Source organism: Lissotriton helveticus, chromosome 5_1, assembly GCF_964261635.1.
Source record: "Lissotriton helveticus chromosome 5_1, aLisHel1.1, whole genome shotgun sequence".
In the NCBI taxonomy this organism is placed as follows: Eukaryota; Metazoa; Chordata; class Amphibia; order Caudata; family Salamandridae; genus Lissotriton; species Lissotriton helveticus.
Window position 1 is genome coordinate 1,325,826,571 of NC_136065.1, and position 16,205 is coordinate 1,325,842,775.

The 16,205-nt window shown below is 45.7% G+C and overlaps 1 protein-coding gene across 2 annotated transcripts in view; it reads left to right on the top strand.

Moving 5' to 3' along the window:
• Positions 1 to 16,205, top strand: part of LOC144755356 (receptor-type tyrosine-protein phosphatase V-like) — a 704,907-nt gene that overhangs the window by 272,070 nt on the left and 416,632 nt on the right. For both annotated transcript variants that reach the window (XM_078644168.1, XM_078644167.1), the window contains 2 exons: positions 10,126 to 10,395; positions 14,082 to 14,351. In XM_078644168.1, coding sequence (XP_078500294.1) covers positions 10,126 to 10,395; positions 14,082 to 14,351 — 540 coding nt within the window. The remainder of the gene's footprint in view (positions 1 to 10,125; positions 10,396 to 14,081; positions 14,352 to 16,205) is intronic.

Here is a 16,205-nt window from a genome sequence, read left to right on the forward strand (position 1 = left end):
GCACGGACATGGCACAGAGGCATCGGAGTGCTTCACAATCCAAGCAGAACATGTCAATAGCAAATAGAATATATACATGTACGTTAAAGTAGAGTGATCTACAAGTTAGCTTCTCCCGTGAGGTAGAGCGCTTCACGCATATTCAATGTAAAACATAGCAATGAAAAACAGGTGGTACAGCGCCCTGTGAGAATAGTTAATGCAGGTTGAAATTGGTATGCAATTGGAGGGAGCTTTAGGAGTGAATAGCGGTGTAGGCCAGATGTCATTCCAAGAGAAGAACTTTGGGTCTTTGTTGACGGTCACATGGCATGTGGTCAGGCTGAAGCTCAGCAGGAGGGATTTCCAAATGTTTGTGTTGCTTTTGGAGAAGAATTGGTTTATACATCACTCCTGCTTGAAAATGTGGAGTTCAAGGAAGAGTAATTGAGGTTTTTTGTTTAAGCTTTCCGGCACCTGAGATTTTCAGTTGATCAGAGTGGTAGGAGGGTAAAGAGGAGCAAAGAGCTTTGAGTGGTGCAGGCAGTTTTAAATTGAGCTTTTGCATATAAATGCAGAACATTACTGCCTGAAGATTGGGCGGGGCAGGCCTGTATTATTAATAGTATATAGTGACTGGCTGCAAGACTGTCTTGCGGACAAAAGACATTACAGTGAATTGGGAAGGAGTTTGGAATAACTGCTCATGCTAGCGCCTCCTCTGTTTCTACCAGGGCAGGGCTGCACGCTTATTCCTTCAGGCATTCCCCAACAGGCTGGAGGCGTTAGAGGCTGGTTTTGGAAGTTGGCGGGCTGCTGCTGACTCCTCTTCCACATTCTCCAGCTCCCCTAGTTAACGAAAAGGAGAGGGATGAGCGGAGGAAGGGAGCGGGCTGGGCTGGTTTGAACATTTTCTACCATGGCTGCTTTTGGTTCCCAGTCCAGCCCTGGTTGCTTTGGAAATGATTGCATGGAAGTGAGTGTTGCCAGACCTCTCAATGCTAGTACTATTTGAATGGACAGACAGGCAGAATATTACTGTAAAACACTAATACTGGTAGGAATATAGAGTTGCACAGCTCTGCTGCCTCACCTTTACTTTGACGAAGTTCTTGTTTTAAACATTGCACACTGTCATGTGACTCACACAAAGTCACAGGTAACTTGTGCAGACCCCTTCATTGGTGAAGAAGAAAGAACATTCCAAATGCTCATTGAAAGGCGTTCATCCCATTGGGCCATATGGATGTCCAGTCACCAAAATGCCAGATGTAGAAGAGGCAGCACACATTCTTTGAGCTTAGATGACCTTTGACTCCAAAGTGCCGGTACTCCTTGCCCCAGAGTCCCAGTTTGCAGCTGAGAAGTGCTGATACTCTCCCTTTAAGGCATTGGGGTAGTGCTGAGAAGTGCTGGTACTACCCTTTCGAAATTAAACAAGTGCAGGCACAGAGTAACTGTTAGTATCTACTAATTTAAAGCATGGCTGCTACAGAGATCTTTGTGCACCCATCAATTTTCAGAGCATTATAATAACGGTAAGATACATCTGTTGGTTAATATAGTTCCAGGTGAGTTCTGTCATTTGTCCAGTCACAGTTTTGAATCATAAAGTAGAATATGGGGTTAATGTGTCTGCTGCATAGCACATCATTTAGCATGCAGGTCACAGATTTGTATTTTATGTATATGGGTCAGTGGGTTGCTGCTTTTGACCCAGAGGTGCTTGTGTTACTTCCAGTTCATAACCAGCAGTACCAATATAGCACAATGCGCTACAAACCAGCATCTAGGAGCTGAATGCAAACTGCAAGTCATTGCTGTAGGTCCTTATTGTCTTTTTCTCAATTTGGTATTATTCTAAGTTTGTAAAAAAGGGTTTGTTAGGGTAGTAATAAAGCGAGTACAAATAAACCCATTCACTGAGTTACATTTTAAATCCTGACTTTCTCTTGAGCAGGCACTCTTAACATATAATATCTAGAAGTATAGACAATCTGTGACTCCTACACCTTGTAATCCTCATTGCCTTTAGTAACAGTTCCTGTGTATTGGTTTACACACTTGTCTAATTTATTGTCACTTTGTGTGCACTGTTAAAGCTCTCTGACACTCTACACTGAAATGAGTAGCGCTATCAAAGAATTAAATACAAATAAATTAGGTGACATTTAAATAGTTATTTGTGCAGTTACTCTCTTATATAGAAGGTACTTTTTTTTATATACAAGGTTCAACAAAGTCAACGTTTCTCTAAACTACTTGTGAGGTGAGAAGCGGTCAGCCTTTGTTTCCTTCCACTGGATTGATTTCTAGGTGTCAAGCTCCAGATGGCTCTCAGCAGGACAAACTTGAACAAAACAAGGGCTAATTGCCCTTTAAATCAGGCCTTTGTTTTAGACTCAGCTGGAAATAAAAATGAGAAAGCCGCCTGAAACATTGCGGACCAGAAAGTGGACCACGTGCAGGCACAGAACATTGCACTAGGATAAATTCAGCACATTTCACTGGGTCGGACGGATCCCAGCTCCGACTCAGAAATAGCTGATGGAACTGGGATCCCCTCTTTGACATTGCTGAGGTTGCATAATAGCTGCATGATTAATCTAAATAAACAACACAGGCAAATATTTATTTTTAATCCCACCAATATTAAGGAGTTGACATGATCTTTGAAAGCTGTGGGGTGTAACAGCAGCTCTGGACTGTAGCAAGCACAGCAAGTGAGCAAGACATCTTCTATTGGGGTTTGTGTGTTCTCCACTGAGAAAACGTAGAAAGAAATGCGGTCAAATACTGCATTTTGAAATTAAACCTTCACATAGATGTGGGGTAAAGCCATAGGCTCTGAAAAGCCACTAATTAAATATTCAAGACCTTTCACGATGTGCCAAACCAATGTAAATGTAAATTGATACTTGTATAACGCACTACTCACCCGCAAGGGTCTCAAGGCGCTTGTACGAATACCGCTGTGGAACCCATCCTGGGTTTCCCTGTGAGGTGTCCACTCCTGGGCACCCCCAAGGTGGAGGCCAGGCATCCTTAGCGTTGTGGGGGCCGTTGTGGAGATTAAGCAAGCTATTGCCCAGAGTTGCAGAGTGGGACTCCATGATTGGAATAGGCACCGAGGCGAGAATTAACAGGTCCGTGGAATTTTGAGCCCAAGACCCGCCGAGGCGGGAAATTGAACCCTGGTCCCGGGCTAGACCTCTGCATCAGGGTCTGCCGCTCCAACCATTGAGCCACACTTCTCCACTCCACAATGAAAACTAATGCTCCTAGGACTTGATCCCATTATTTTCAAAATGTACTTTTGGTGCCCGCATTTGTCCAAAATTACCCCAATTGTGCATAGCTCTGTATTTTTACATACAATAAACCATTGTCCGCTTTCTTCTATTATTGCCATTCATATACAGTGGGTGACCCTTATGTCAAGTAGTTACTGTAATATGCCAGGCCAGTATTTTGGAGTTGTTGTGATTCTCTCATATGCCACAGTTGTCCTCCTAAATACCAAAAATTGCATCAAATTTGTGAGTACCAGCATTTTTCTATGGGTGGCAAGATTTTTCACAAGTTTGACAATGCTATCATTAATTTATGGGTGGCCAGTATGCAAATATTTACCTGTAGTATGCCAGTACCAGTATTTTACCATGGGTGTCCATTACACCAAAAATTGCCTCCTGTATTCCAAGGTCAGTATTTTGTCACAGGTGCCTGTCAAGCCAGGAATTGCCTCCAGTGTGCCAGTGCCAGTATCTTGCCATGAGTACCTCTATATGTCAAGAAGTACCTTCTTTATGTCTGGGACAACTGCAGATACACAAGCAAGAAGCCACACTCTCACTTACACTCCTTCATTCTCACTCCCTTTTACTTTCAATTGAATTCACTCACTGTCAGTCACACTTTCTGGCTCACTCGTATTGCTGCATTCTCACTAAATCTCATACACTCATTCATTCACTCATGCTTTCATTCATTCATTTGCATGCACCTGCACTCACTTTTATTCCCACTCACACATTCTCCCTTATTCTTGTTCAGAAATTCAGACACACTCATTCTCACTCACAATTACACTTACTCACTGTCACTCATTCTCACTCACACTCATTCTCACAAACTCTCTCTCTAACACTCCCTCATATTCATTGTTATTCATTTTCATAATCTTACTCGCTTGCGGTCAATTTCACTTTCATTCTTGCTCATTGTGACTCACTCATAGTTACTCAATCTCCCTTTTTTCTCTCAACAATTTTCACTGGATCTCAAAGACTCAATTTTACACCCACACATGCTCATTGCTCACACATAATAATAGACACATACGGTCACATATACACATGCCCTCACTCACACACACTTACCATCGAGCATGCAGAACACAACATACATTTTAAAGCCTTTTTTTACTTGCCTCAGCAGCGCAGGTCCCATTCCAGCAAAAGGTGCTTAATTTCTTACTACGATTCAGAAAAGGGGGTGGTGATGAACAGAGTGTCTGAATTAAGCAGACCACTCTTACCGAGTCCAAAGATCAGGGCTTGATCCATCACCGTTATTTAGCTCACTGCCCCATCCCAGCTCAGAACCTGGTAATATGCAAATTAGTCTGTCCCTGGCCCAGTGCATCATGGGAACAGGGCAGACCAAACTACCAAGCCAATTCTTCACCAGAAAGGAGACAAGCTTCCGGGGACCGGTTTCTGGCATTTCAGCCGTCGTCAGCCCGGCTTGCTTGAATCCTGATGGAGCAGTGAGCAAGGGACTCATGTCTGAGTATACCCTGCCACACCTATAGTGGCCAAAATCGATTCAGAAAAGGGGGTGGTGATGAACAGAGTGTCTGAATTAAGCAGACCACTCTTACCCAGTCCAAAGATCAGGGCTTGATCCATCACCGTTATTTAGCTCACTGCCCCATCCCAGCTCAGAACCTGGCAATATGCAAATTAGTCTGTCCCTGGCCCAGTGCATCATGGGAACAGGGCAGACCAAACTACCAAGCCAATTCTTCACCAGAAAGGAGACAAGCTTCCGGGGACCGGTTTCTGGCATTTCAGCCGTCGTCGGCCCGGCTTGCTTGAATCCTGATGGAGCAGTGAGCAAGGGACTCATGTCTGAGTATACCCTGCCACACCTATAGTGGCCAAAAGCGATTCAGAAAAGGGGGTGGTGATGAACAGAGTGTCTGAATTAAGCAGACCACTCTTACCCAGTCCAAAGATCAGGGCTTGATCCATCACCGTTATTTAGCTCACTGCCCCATCCCAGCTCAGAACCTGGCAATATGCAAATTAGTCTGTCCCTGGCCCAGTGCATCATGGGAACAGGGCAGACAAAACTACCAAGCCAATTCTTCACCAGAAAGGAGACAAGCTTCCGGGGACCGGTTTCTGGCATTTCAGCCGTCGTCGGCCCGGCTTGCTTGAATCCTGATGGAGCAGTGAGCAAGGGACTCATGTCTGAGTATACCCTGCCACACCTATAGTGGCCAAAAACGATTCAGAAAAGGGGGTGGCGATGAACAGAGTGTCTGAATTAAGCAGACCACTCTTACCCAGTCCAAAGATCAGGGCTTGATCCATCACCGTTATTTAGCTCACTGCCCCATCCCAGCTCAGAACCTGGCAATATGCAAATTAGTCTGTCCCTGGCCCAGTGCATCATGGGAACAGGGCAGACCAAACTACCAAGCCAATTCTTCACCAGAAAGGAGACAAGCTTCCGGGGACCGGTTTCTGGCATTTCAGCCGTCGTCGGCCCGGCTTGCTTGAATCCTGATGGAGCAGTGAGCAAGGGACTCATGTCTGAGTATACCCTGCCACACCTATAGTGGCCAAAAACGATTGTTGTTAAATTTGTCCACCCTAAGCGTGGAAGGGTATACTCAGATGTGAGTCCCTTGCTCATTGCACCATCAGGATTCAAGCAAGCCGGGCCGACGACGGCTGAAATGCCAGAAACCGGTCCCCGGAAGCTTGTTTCCTTCCCAGTGTAAGAATTGGCTTGGTAGTTTGGTTTGCCCTGTTCCCATCATGCACTGGGACAGGAACAGACTAATTTGCATATAGCCAGGTTCTGAACTGGGATGGTGCAGTGAGCTAAAAAACGGTGTTGGATCTAGCCCTGATCTCTTGACTGGGTGAGAGTATTCTGCTTAATTCAGAAACTCTGTCCATCACCACCCCTTGTTGTTAAATATTTTGTCCACCCTAAGCGTGGAAGGGTATACTCAGATGTGAGTCCCTTGCTCATTGCACCATCAGGATTCAAGCAAGCCGGGCCGACGACGGCTGAAAGGCCAGAAACCGGTCCCCGGAAGCTTGTTTCCTTCCCAGTGTAAGAATTGGCTTGGTAGTTTGGTTTGCTCTGTTCCCATCATGCACTGGGACAGGAACAGACTAATTTGCATATAGCCAGGTTCTGAACTGGGATGGTGCAGTGAGCTAAAAAACGGTGTTGGATCTAGCCCTGATCTCTTGACTGGGTGAGAGTATTCTGCTTAATTCAGAAACTCTGTCCATCACCACCCCTTTTTGTTAAATATTTTGTCCACCCTAAGCGTGGAAGGGTATACTCAGATGTGAGTCCCTTGCTCATTGCACCATCAGGATTCAAGCAAGCCGGGCCGACGACGGCTGAAAGGCCAGAAACCGGTCCCCGGAAGCTTGTTTCCTTCCCAGTGTAAGAATTGGCTTGGTAGTTTGGTTTGCCCTGTTCCCATCATGCACTGGGACAGGAACGGACTTATTTGCATATAGCCAGGTTCTGAACTGGGATTGTGCAGTAAGCTAAAAAACGGTGTTGGATCTAGCCCTGATCTCTTGACTGGGTGAGAGTATTCTGCTTAATTCAGAAACTCTGTCCATCACCACCCCTTGTTGTTAAATATTTTGTCCACCCTAAGCGTGGAAGGGTATACTCAGATGTGAGTCCCTTGCTCATTGCACCATCAGGATTCAAGCAAGCCGGGCCGACGACGGCTGAAATGCCAGAAACCGGTCCCCGGAAGCTTGTTTCCTTCCCAGTGTAAGAATTGGCTTGGTAGTTTGGTTTGCCCTGTTCCCATCATGCACTGGGACAGGAACAGACTAATTTGCATATAGCCAGGTTCTGAACTGGGATGGTGCAGTGAGCTAAAAAACGGTGTTGGATCTAGCCCTGATCTCTTGACTGGGTGAGAGTATTCTGCTTAATTCAGAAACTCTGTCCATCACCACCTCTTGTTGTTAAATATTTTGTCCACTCTAAGCGTGGAAGGTTATACTCAGATGTGAGTCCCTTGCTCATTGCACCATCAGGATTCAAGCAAGCCGGGCCGACGACGGCTGAAAGGCCAGAAACCGGTCCCCGGAAGCTTGTTTCCTTCCCAGTGTAAGAATTGGCTTGGTAGTTTGGTTTGCCCTGTTCCCATCATGCACTGGGACAGGAACAGACTAATTTGCATATAGCCAGGTTCTGAACTGGGGTGGTGCAGTGAGCTAAAAAACGGTGTTGGATCTAGCCCTGATCTCTTGACTGGGTGAGAGTATTCTGCTTAATTCAGAAACTCTGTCCATCACCACCCCTTGTTGTTAAATATTTTGTCCACCCTAAGCGTGGAAGGGTATACTCAGATGTGAGTCCCTTGCTCATTGCACCATCAGGATTCAAGCAAGCCGGGCCGACGACGGCTGAAATGCCAGAAACCGGTCCCCGGAAGCTTGTTTCCTTCCCAGTGTAAGAATTGGCTTGGTAGTTTGGTTTGCCCTGTTCCCATCATGCACTGGGACAGGAACAGACTAATTTACATATAGCCAGGTACTGAACTGGGATGGTGCAGTGAGCTAAAAAACGGTGTTGGATCTAGCCCTGATCTCTTGACTGGGTGAGAGTATTCTGCTTAATTCAGAAACTCTGTCCATCACCACCCCTTGTTGTTAAATATTTTGTCCACCCTAAGCGTGGAAGGGTATACTCAGATGTGAGTCCCTTGCTCATTGCACCATCAGGATTCAAGCAAGCAGGGCCGACGACGGCTGAAATGCCAGAAACCGGTCCCCGGAAGCTTGTTTCCTTCCCAGTGTAAGAATTGGCTTGGTAGTTTGGTTTGCCCTGTTCCCATCATGCACTGGGACAGGAACAGACTAATTTGCATATAGCCAGGTTCTGAACTGGGATGGTGCAGTGAGCTAAAAAACGGTGTTGGATCTAGCCCTGATCTCTTGACTGGGTGAGAGTATTCTGCTTAATTCAGAAACTCTGTCCATCACCACACCTTGTTGTTAAACAATTTCTCACTACATCAGTGACAAATAATACTGGTGTTTAAAAAAATTTGCGCCGTAAATGACGAGGGGAGAATGAATGCAAGGATCATTAGATGGATCGATACATTGGAGAACTGATGAAAGGAGGGATGGATGGATGGATTGAAAGAAAGGCGAAAGAATAGATGCATGAAATAGTGAAAGAATTAGTGGATGGAAGGCTAGGTGGATGGATGAATGGATGGATGTAAAGGAGAAGGAAACTCTGCTAGGGTGGGTTGCGCTCTCATAATTGCATTAGTGGTATGGATCTAAGTGTATATAGGGGTATTTTACTTTTCTGGATCCTCCCGTGGGTGCTCGTTTAGCTCTTCAGAAAGGTCAACTAAATTCAATTTTTTTTGCAAGTTAACCAGAAGCATTGTGAACTGTCAGAGGAAACTGGATGAGGCCGAGGAAGGATTTATTTAAATAGAATGCAGCTTCTTCGTTGTCTGCAGAGATTTTTAATAGAATAGCTCTTATTGTGGATCCAGATAGATTTAGGTTTGTTCTTAAAAGAACGGTGCTGGTAATCTGAAAGCCAAGAATAACAACTTGGATCAGAGGTTATTCTGTTTCAACTGGGGTGAGTTTCACAAGTTTCTCTGCCAGCCTTCATTGCATCATTCTGTCGTACCGCGCCATCCATCCAGTCAGCGCAAGAATACTATCGGAGAGGGACACTTTATGGGAAAGCCGCATAGGTCGTTAGGCTTTAGTCATGTGCAGTAGATAGTAGCCCTGCTGTGTCCCACTGCCCACGCAATCAGTTCATGCAACTCCCCCTTCCACAGCTCCTGCTGGACTCAGCCCCAGGGAGCACCGTGTCTGGTCATGTGTGTCCTATGGTCAGCCCACGCCAGGGACACCACACGCAGTCACCTGGGTAGAGGGAGAGAAGAGAACAATCTTTTACTACAGACCGGTGTGTGCACGTGGGTTTGGCCATGGTCTGGCCCGTAGGTGCTTTGCCATTGATTTAAACTGTGAATCAGTGTTTAATTTGAACGGGTGGTTTCCAGTGCTCCGCACCAGCACTTAATTGTCAATGCCGGTGCTTGTGACAGTCTGCCACAAGGTAGCGCTGTCTGACTAATTTAGAAATGATCACAACAACAGGTAATTATTAACTCGATATACTTTAAAAATGACTATTACCTGCAACCCAAGCAATCCTTATAGCTTTGGAGGCCTGAAATGGTCCTAATTGTCGCACTTGTAGGAGTGTGACGGTTTGTAGTTGTGTTGTTACTATAATTGACAGCATGGCAGGGGCAATCTGTGGAGCAAGCTGCAGTGGCCTCCTGGCGAAAGCCCTGGCTCTTCTATTTTTACAAATTAAACAATGCTGTGACTATAGGTGTTTTTTATGAAATGGTTTAAGACATCTATGGGTCCGACACAAACTTAGTCTTTAAAGGGTATCCATCCATCTATCTCTCCTGCTTTTATTTCACAGAAGACTGTTTTATGCCAAAGCTTACAAAGTGTATGTATTGAACGGCTCTGTGACATCACATAACATATTATAAGTTATATAGGATCCTTTTAGCTCATTGCAGGTTCTGGGTATCCAGACCTAGAGCCCGCCCCAAGAGCCAGACAAAGTGTGATCGTATTCATCCTGATTGTGAATTCATTCAACACATGGAGGAAAAATGAGTGTTACCCAAATGCAAATGGTTTCAAATGGAGTGAGGTCTAATTTGCACATGTTTTGCTATGCGTTCCAAATGTCCCTTTTCCGTGTCTTTGTTACTCTATGTACAGTCACCAGTGCAGTTGTGAATCTTATGGACTTCCTGATAATGTGATGTTTTTCTGTTCTTCACCCTAGATCCTTTAGCTGTCCACAATGTGAGGCTGAAAAGTGGAGAGACCCCCGGTGAGCTGGCCGCGTCTTGGGAGGAGCCACTTGGTGGCAACGAGGGCTACCAGCTCACTCTCTACCATACCAAGTCCAATGAAGCTGTCAGGAATGAGTCACTTCAGAAGGGAGTCTCTACATATCAGTTCCAGAGCTTGGAGTCTGGGAGTGAATACACGCTGGAAATTGCTACGCTGTCTGGACCATACCGATCCAGTGCAAGAGCGAGCGAGTGGACATGTAAGCAAAGCCTACGGGCCACCCTACCGCCACTGTGGTTGTTAATGTCACCAGTCAGTTCAGGGATTGAGCTCAGCCGGCACTTTACTCAAGCCTTCTCTTCAGTTTGAGATCATGGACTGAGCGACCCACAGAGACACATCCCCAAGCCATAGGCTCTGCTCTAGCATCAATCCTCAACAACAGACTAATGCCCAGATAACTTTTCCTTGGCGGAGATATCACTCAAGCCAGTAGTGAGCCAACACTCCGCACTGTCAAGGATACAAATGTAGGTCTTATTTGTGCAAACAAATCACATCTTAGTATTTCTACCCCCAGCCGCCCTAATAATTGCCCCTGGCATTAGTAATGTATGGTAGAATCGTATACCAAAATATAGGCTACACATAACTTTACTCCTATGCACACACATACACACGCTCTTACCCTCAAGAATGCACCCGCCTGCAAGGGGATGTCTGGGAAGTCCATGGGACCCCCTTCACTCCCTGCAGAGGGCTGCTCTCAGGGGGAGCACCTTTAGACGGCCCATTATCAATGTGCCTCCTGAGGGCTCCAGTGCCTCTGCGCCCGCATCAGTATTACAGTAGGGTGCAGAGGTAAAGGGATTCCATCATATGCACGGGGCATGCCTCAATGCAATGCAAATGAGGGAACACCCCTTGAAGATAGCGCTGGCACTTTATGTGCACTAGTGGTATTACAGAAGGGGCCACACAAGCGTCTCAGGCCCCCTTCTGTAATACCAGTGTGCCCCATAGGCGCAAACGCCTGTTGAGCTTCCGAGGCATTTTGTGTAATACGGCCCTGATGTTTGTAAGGGTGTGAAGCTCCAGTGTTCTTCGCATTGAAGTACCGTCTCTGAAAACAGGGGTCGTAAGGGACAACCCAGGGGTTGCACCTGTGACCCCTAATTCTCCTCCCAGTTGGGCAATGGGCAAATGTGCGATGTTTGAGATAGAATGATGCGGAAGGGTAATGAGAGTGGCCGGATGACTCCACACTGGTGGGTTTGCTTCATGCTAAAGGTCTCTGAAACTCAAGAAATAAAGAAATATATAAAAAAATGGGCAAGTGCATTTCGAATACCTTAGAATACCACTTGTAATATCGGGTGAGTTAGGAAGCTAAAGTTGGGAGTGGGATTGCCACTGGGTACTATAGGCTGGTTTCAAAAATGCTAATTAGTCATTTAATGGACTCCTCTGCCTGCAAATCAGACAGTAAAACCTAGTAGGTGCAAGTGAGAATCATGACCGAGTAGGAGGGTATGAAGGCAAGCAAAGCGAGGGATACCGGAAACGACGACTGATAAAAATAGGAGAAAGAAGGACAGTTGGAAAAGGAGATACGAGGCAAAGAAATGTAAAAGAGAAAAAAGAAAAAAGGAGAGGAAAGAAAAATATAGGTTGGAAAGGGTGTGAAGGAGGTAGTAACAAAAGGGTGCAAGAAAGGAAATCAGAAAAGATGAATGGTAAAGGGAAATGAAGGATGTATCTGTGAAAGGAAGAAATGTTTAAAGGTAGGGTAAAAAGCAAAGTTGAAAGTAAGGTTGGTGAATCGAAAAAGGGCAAATGGAGCATGGACAGAAGGTTGAAAAGACAAATACAAGTATTGATGGATTAATGAAAAGTTGAGAGGATGGGTGTATCAGTGGAATGATAAATGCATGCAGGGCTAGATGGATGCCATAATCAAAGGAAATAAGGGTGAAATGATCAATGAGTGAAAAGAAGGATGGCTAGGTAAAATGGTGGATCGAATTGTTAAAAGCATTTAGAAATATTTGAATGGGTAAAAGAATGGATGAATGGAAGCGTTGCTTCGTGGCTGCAAGATTGAAAGGCTGGGTAGATAAATTAAGTGAAGTACAGAATCATTAAAGGATAGATGGGTTACTGGAAGAATGAATGTAAAGATGGTTAGATGGACCGATAAATTGAAGGGTGGGTGAAAGGGTGGATGGATAGAAAGGCAAAAGAATCGATGCATGGAATGGTGAAAGGATTAGTATATTGAAGGCTAAATAGATAGATGGAAGAAAGAAGGGATGGAAAAGTGAAGGAAACTCTGCTAGGGTGGGTTGCGCTCTCATAATGGCATAAGTGGTATGGATCTAAGTGTATATGGCGGTATTTTACTTTTCTGGACCCTCCTGTTGGTGCTCGTTCAGCTCTTAAGAAAAGTCAATCAAATTCCGAAATGTTTGCAAGTTAACCAGAGACCAAAGCATTGTGAACTGTCGGAGGAAACTGAATGAGGACGAGGAAGAATTTATTTAAATACATAGCAGCTTCTTCGTTGTCTGCAGACATTTTTTACTAGAAAACCTGTGATGATGGATCTAGATTTAGGGTTGTTCTTAAAAGCTCCCTGCTGGTAGCCTGAAATCATGAATAACAGCTTGGATCAGAGAATGTTCACTTGCAGCCAAGGTGAGTTTCCGAAGTTTCTCCGCCAGCCTCCATAGCGTCATCTCTACTTTCTGCCATTCAATGCCATCCATCCAGTTAGCGCATGGATACATCGGAGAGGGACACTTTATGGGAAAGCCACAGAGGTCCTTAGGCTTAAGTCATATGCAATAGTTAGTAGCCCTGTGTCCCACTGCCCGCACCCTCAGTTCATGCAACTCCCTCATCAACCGCTCCTGCTGGACTCAGCCCCAGGGAGCATTGTGTCTGTTCGTGTGTCTCCTATGGTCGGTCCACGCCAGGGACACCACACGCAGTCACTTGGGTAGAGGGAGTGAAGAGAACAACCGTTGACTACAGAGAGATGTGCACGGGGGTTTGGCCATGGTCTGGCACATGAGTGCTTTGCCACTGATTTCAACTGTGAATCAGTGTTTCATTTGAACAGGTGGTTTCCTGTGCTGTGCACCGGCACTTAATTGACGATGTCGACACTTGTGACAGTCTGTCACAAGGTAGGGCTGTCTGGCTAATTTAGAGATGATCACATCAACAGGTAATTATTAATTCAGCATACATTAAAAATGACTATTACCTGCCACCCAACCCATTCTTATAGCTTTGGACGCCTGAAATGGTCCGTATTGTCACCCTTGTAGGAGTTTAACGGTGTGTAGTTGTTTTGTTACTATAATTGGCAGCATTGCAGGGGCAATGTGTGGAGCAAGCTGCAGTGGCCTCCTGGCGAAAGCCCTGGCACTTATGTTTTTACAAATTAAACAATGCTGTGAATATAGGTGTTTATTATGAAAGGGTTCAAGACACCTATGGATCTGGATTGAACGTTCAGATTTTAAAGGATATACGTATTTCTATCTTTCCTGCTTTTATAGAACAAAACACTGTTTCATGCCAAAGCTTCCAAAGTACATGCATTGAAGGGCCCTGTGACATCACATAACATATCCTTTTAGCTCCTTGCAGGTTCAGGGTTTGCAGACCCAGAGCCCGCCCCATGAGCCAGATGGACGAAGTGTGATCGTATTCATCCTGATTGTGCAGTCATTCAACACACACAGGAAAAATTAATCTTCTCCAAAAACAAATGATTGAAAATATTTGTGTTGGTTATAATTTGCACGTATTTTGCTGTGCGTTCCGAATGTCCCTTTTCAGTTTTGTTGTTACTCTATATCTTCCAGTCACCAGTGCAGTTGTGAATCTTATGGACTTCCTGATGATGTGATGTTTTTCTGTTCTTCACCCTAGATCCTTTAGCTGTCCACAATGTGAGGCTGAAAAGTGGAGAGACCCCCGGTGAGCTGTCCGCGTCTTGGGAGGAGCCACTTGGTGGCAACAAGGGCTACCAGCTCACTCTCTACCATACCAAGTCCAATGAAGCTGTCAGGAATGAGTCACTTCAGAAGGGAGTCTCTACATATCAGTTCCAGAGCTTGGAATCTGGGAGTGAATACACGCTGGAAATTGCTACGCTGTCCGGACCGTACCGATCCAGTGCAAGAGCGAGCGAGTGGACATGTAAGGAAAGCCTACGGGCCACTCTACTGCCACTGTGGTTGTTAATGTCACCAGTCAGTTCAGGGATTGAGCTCAGCCGGCACTTTACTCAAACCTTCTCTTCAGTTTGAGATCATGGACTGAGCGACCCACAGAGACACATCCCCAAGCCATAGGCTCTGCTCTAGCATCAATCCTCAACAACAGACTAATGCCCAGATAACTTTTCCTTGGCGGATATACCACTCAAGCCAGTAGTCAGCCAACACTCTGCACTGTCAAGGATACAACTTTAGGTCTTATTTGTGCAAAAAAATCACATCTTAGTATTTCTACCCCCAGCCGCCCTAATAATTGCCCCTGGCATTAGTAATATATGGTAGAATCGTATACCAAAACATAGGCTACACATAACTTTACTCCTATGCACACACATACACACGCTCTTACCCTCAAGAATGCAAAACACAACATACATTTAAAAGCATCTTTTTTACTTGCCTCAGCTAGCAGTGAAGGTCTCATTCCAGCTAGAGGTGCTCCATTTCTCATCACACTAAAAACAAATAATACTGGTGTAATAAATAAATGCACTGAAAATGAGGAGGGGGGAGCCCTGGAGCTGCATTACACATGCTGTGTTTTCCTTCAATTGACCGGGCGCACCTTTACAAAGGTGCACCCAGCGCAATCAAGGAAAATGCACTGCAATTTGGAGAATGAGCCACCCCCAGGGCAGCTGTGAAGGCAGCACGTGTTCGCAGCTGCCCTGGGGGCAGCATACTCATGTGAAATAAGGAGCGGCTGCTGTACAGCCGCTCCAAGTTTCACTGTGCAGGCGGCAACCCACCTGCACTTTTAACGGGGAATAGAGATCTCCTTGCCGGCAGGTGCAGTCAGTCAGTGACTGCACCCGCCTGCAAGGGGATGTCTGGGAAGTCCATGGGACCCCCTTCACTCCCTGCAGAGGGCTGCTCTCAGGGGGAGCACCTTTAGACGGCCCATTATCAATGTGCCTCCTGAGGGCTCCAGTGCCTATGCGCCCGCATCAGTAATACAGTGGGGTGCAGAGGCAAAGGGATTCCATCATATGCACGGGGCATGCCTCAATGCAATGCACATGAGGGAACACCTCTTGAAGATAGCGCTGGCGCTTTATGTGCACTAGTGGTATTACAGAAGGGGCCACACAAGCGTCTGAGGCCCCCTTCTGTAATACCAGTGTGCCCCATAGGCGCAAACGCCTGTTGCGCTTCCGAGGCATTTTGTGTAATACGGCCCTGATGTTTGTAAGGGTGTGAAGCTCCAGTGTTCTTCGCATTGAAGTACCGTCTCTGAAAACAGGGGTCGTAAGTGACAACCCAGGGGTTGCACCTGTGACCCCTAATTCGCCTCCCAGTTGGACAATGGGCAAATGTGCGATGTTTGAGATAGAATGATGCGGAAGGGTAATGAGAGTGGCCGGATGACTCCAGACTGGTGGGTTTGCTTCATGCGAAAGGTCTCTGAAACTCAAGAAATAAAGAAATATATAAAAAATGGGCAAGTGCATTTCGAATACCTTAGAATACCACTTGTAATATCGGGTGAGTTAGGAAGCTAAAGTTGGGAGTGGGATTGCCACTGGGTACTATAGGCTGGTTTCAAAAATGCTAATTAGTCATTTAATGGACTCCTCTGCCTGCAAATCAGACAGTAAAACCTAGTAGGTGCAAGTGAGAATCATGACAGAGTGGGTGGGTATGAAGGCAAGCAAAGCGAGGGATACCGGAAACGATGACTGATAAAAATAGGAGAAAGAAGGACAGTTGGAAAAGGAGATACGAGGCAAAGACATGTAAAAGAGAAAAAAGAAAAAAGGAGAGGAAAGAAAAG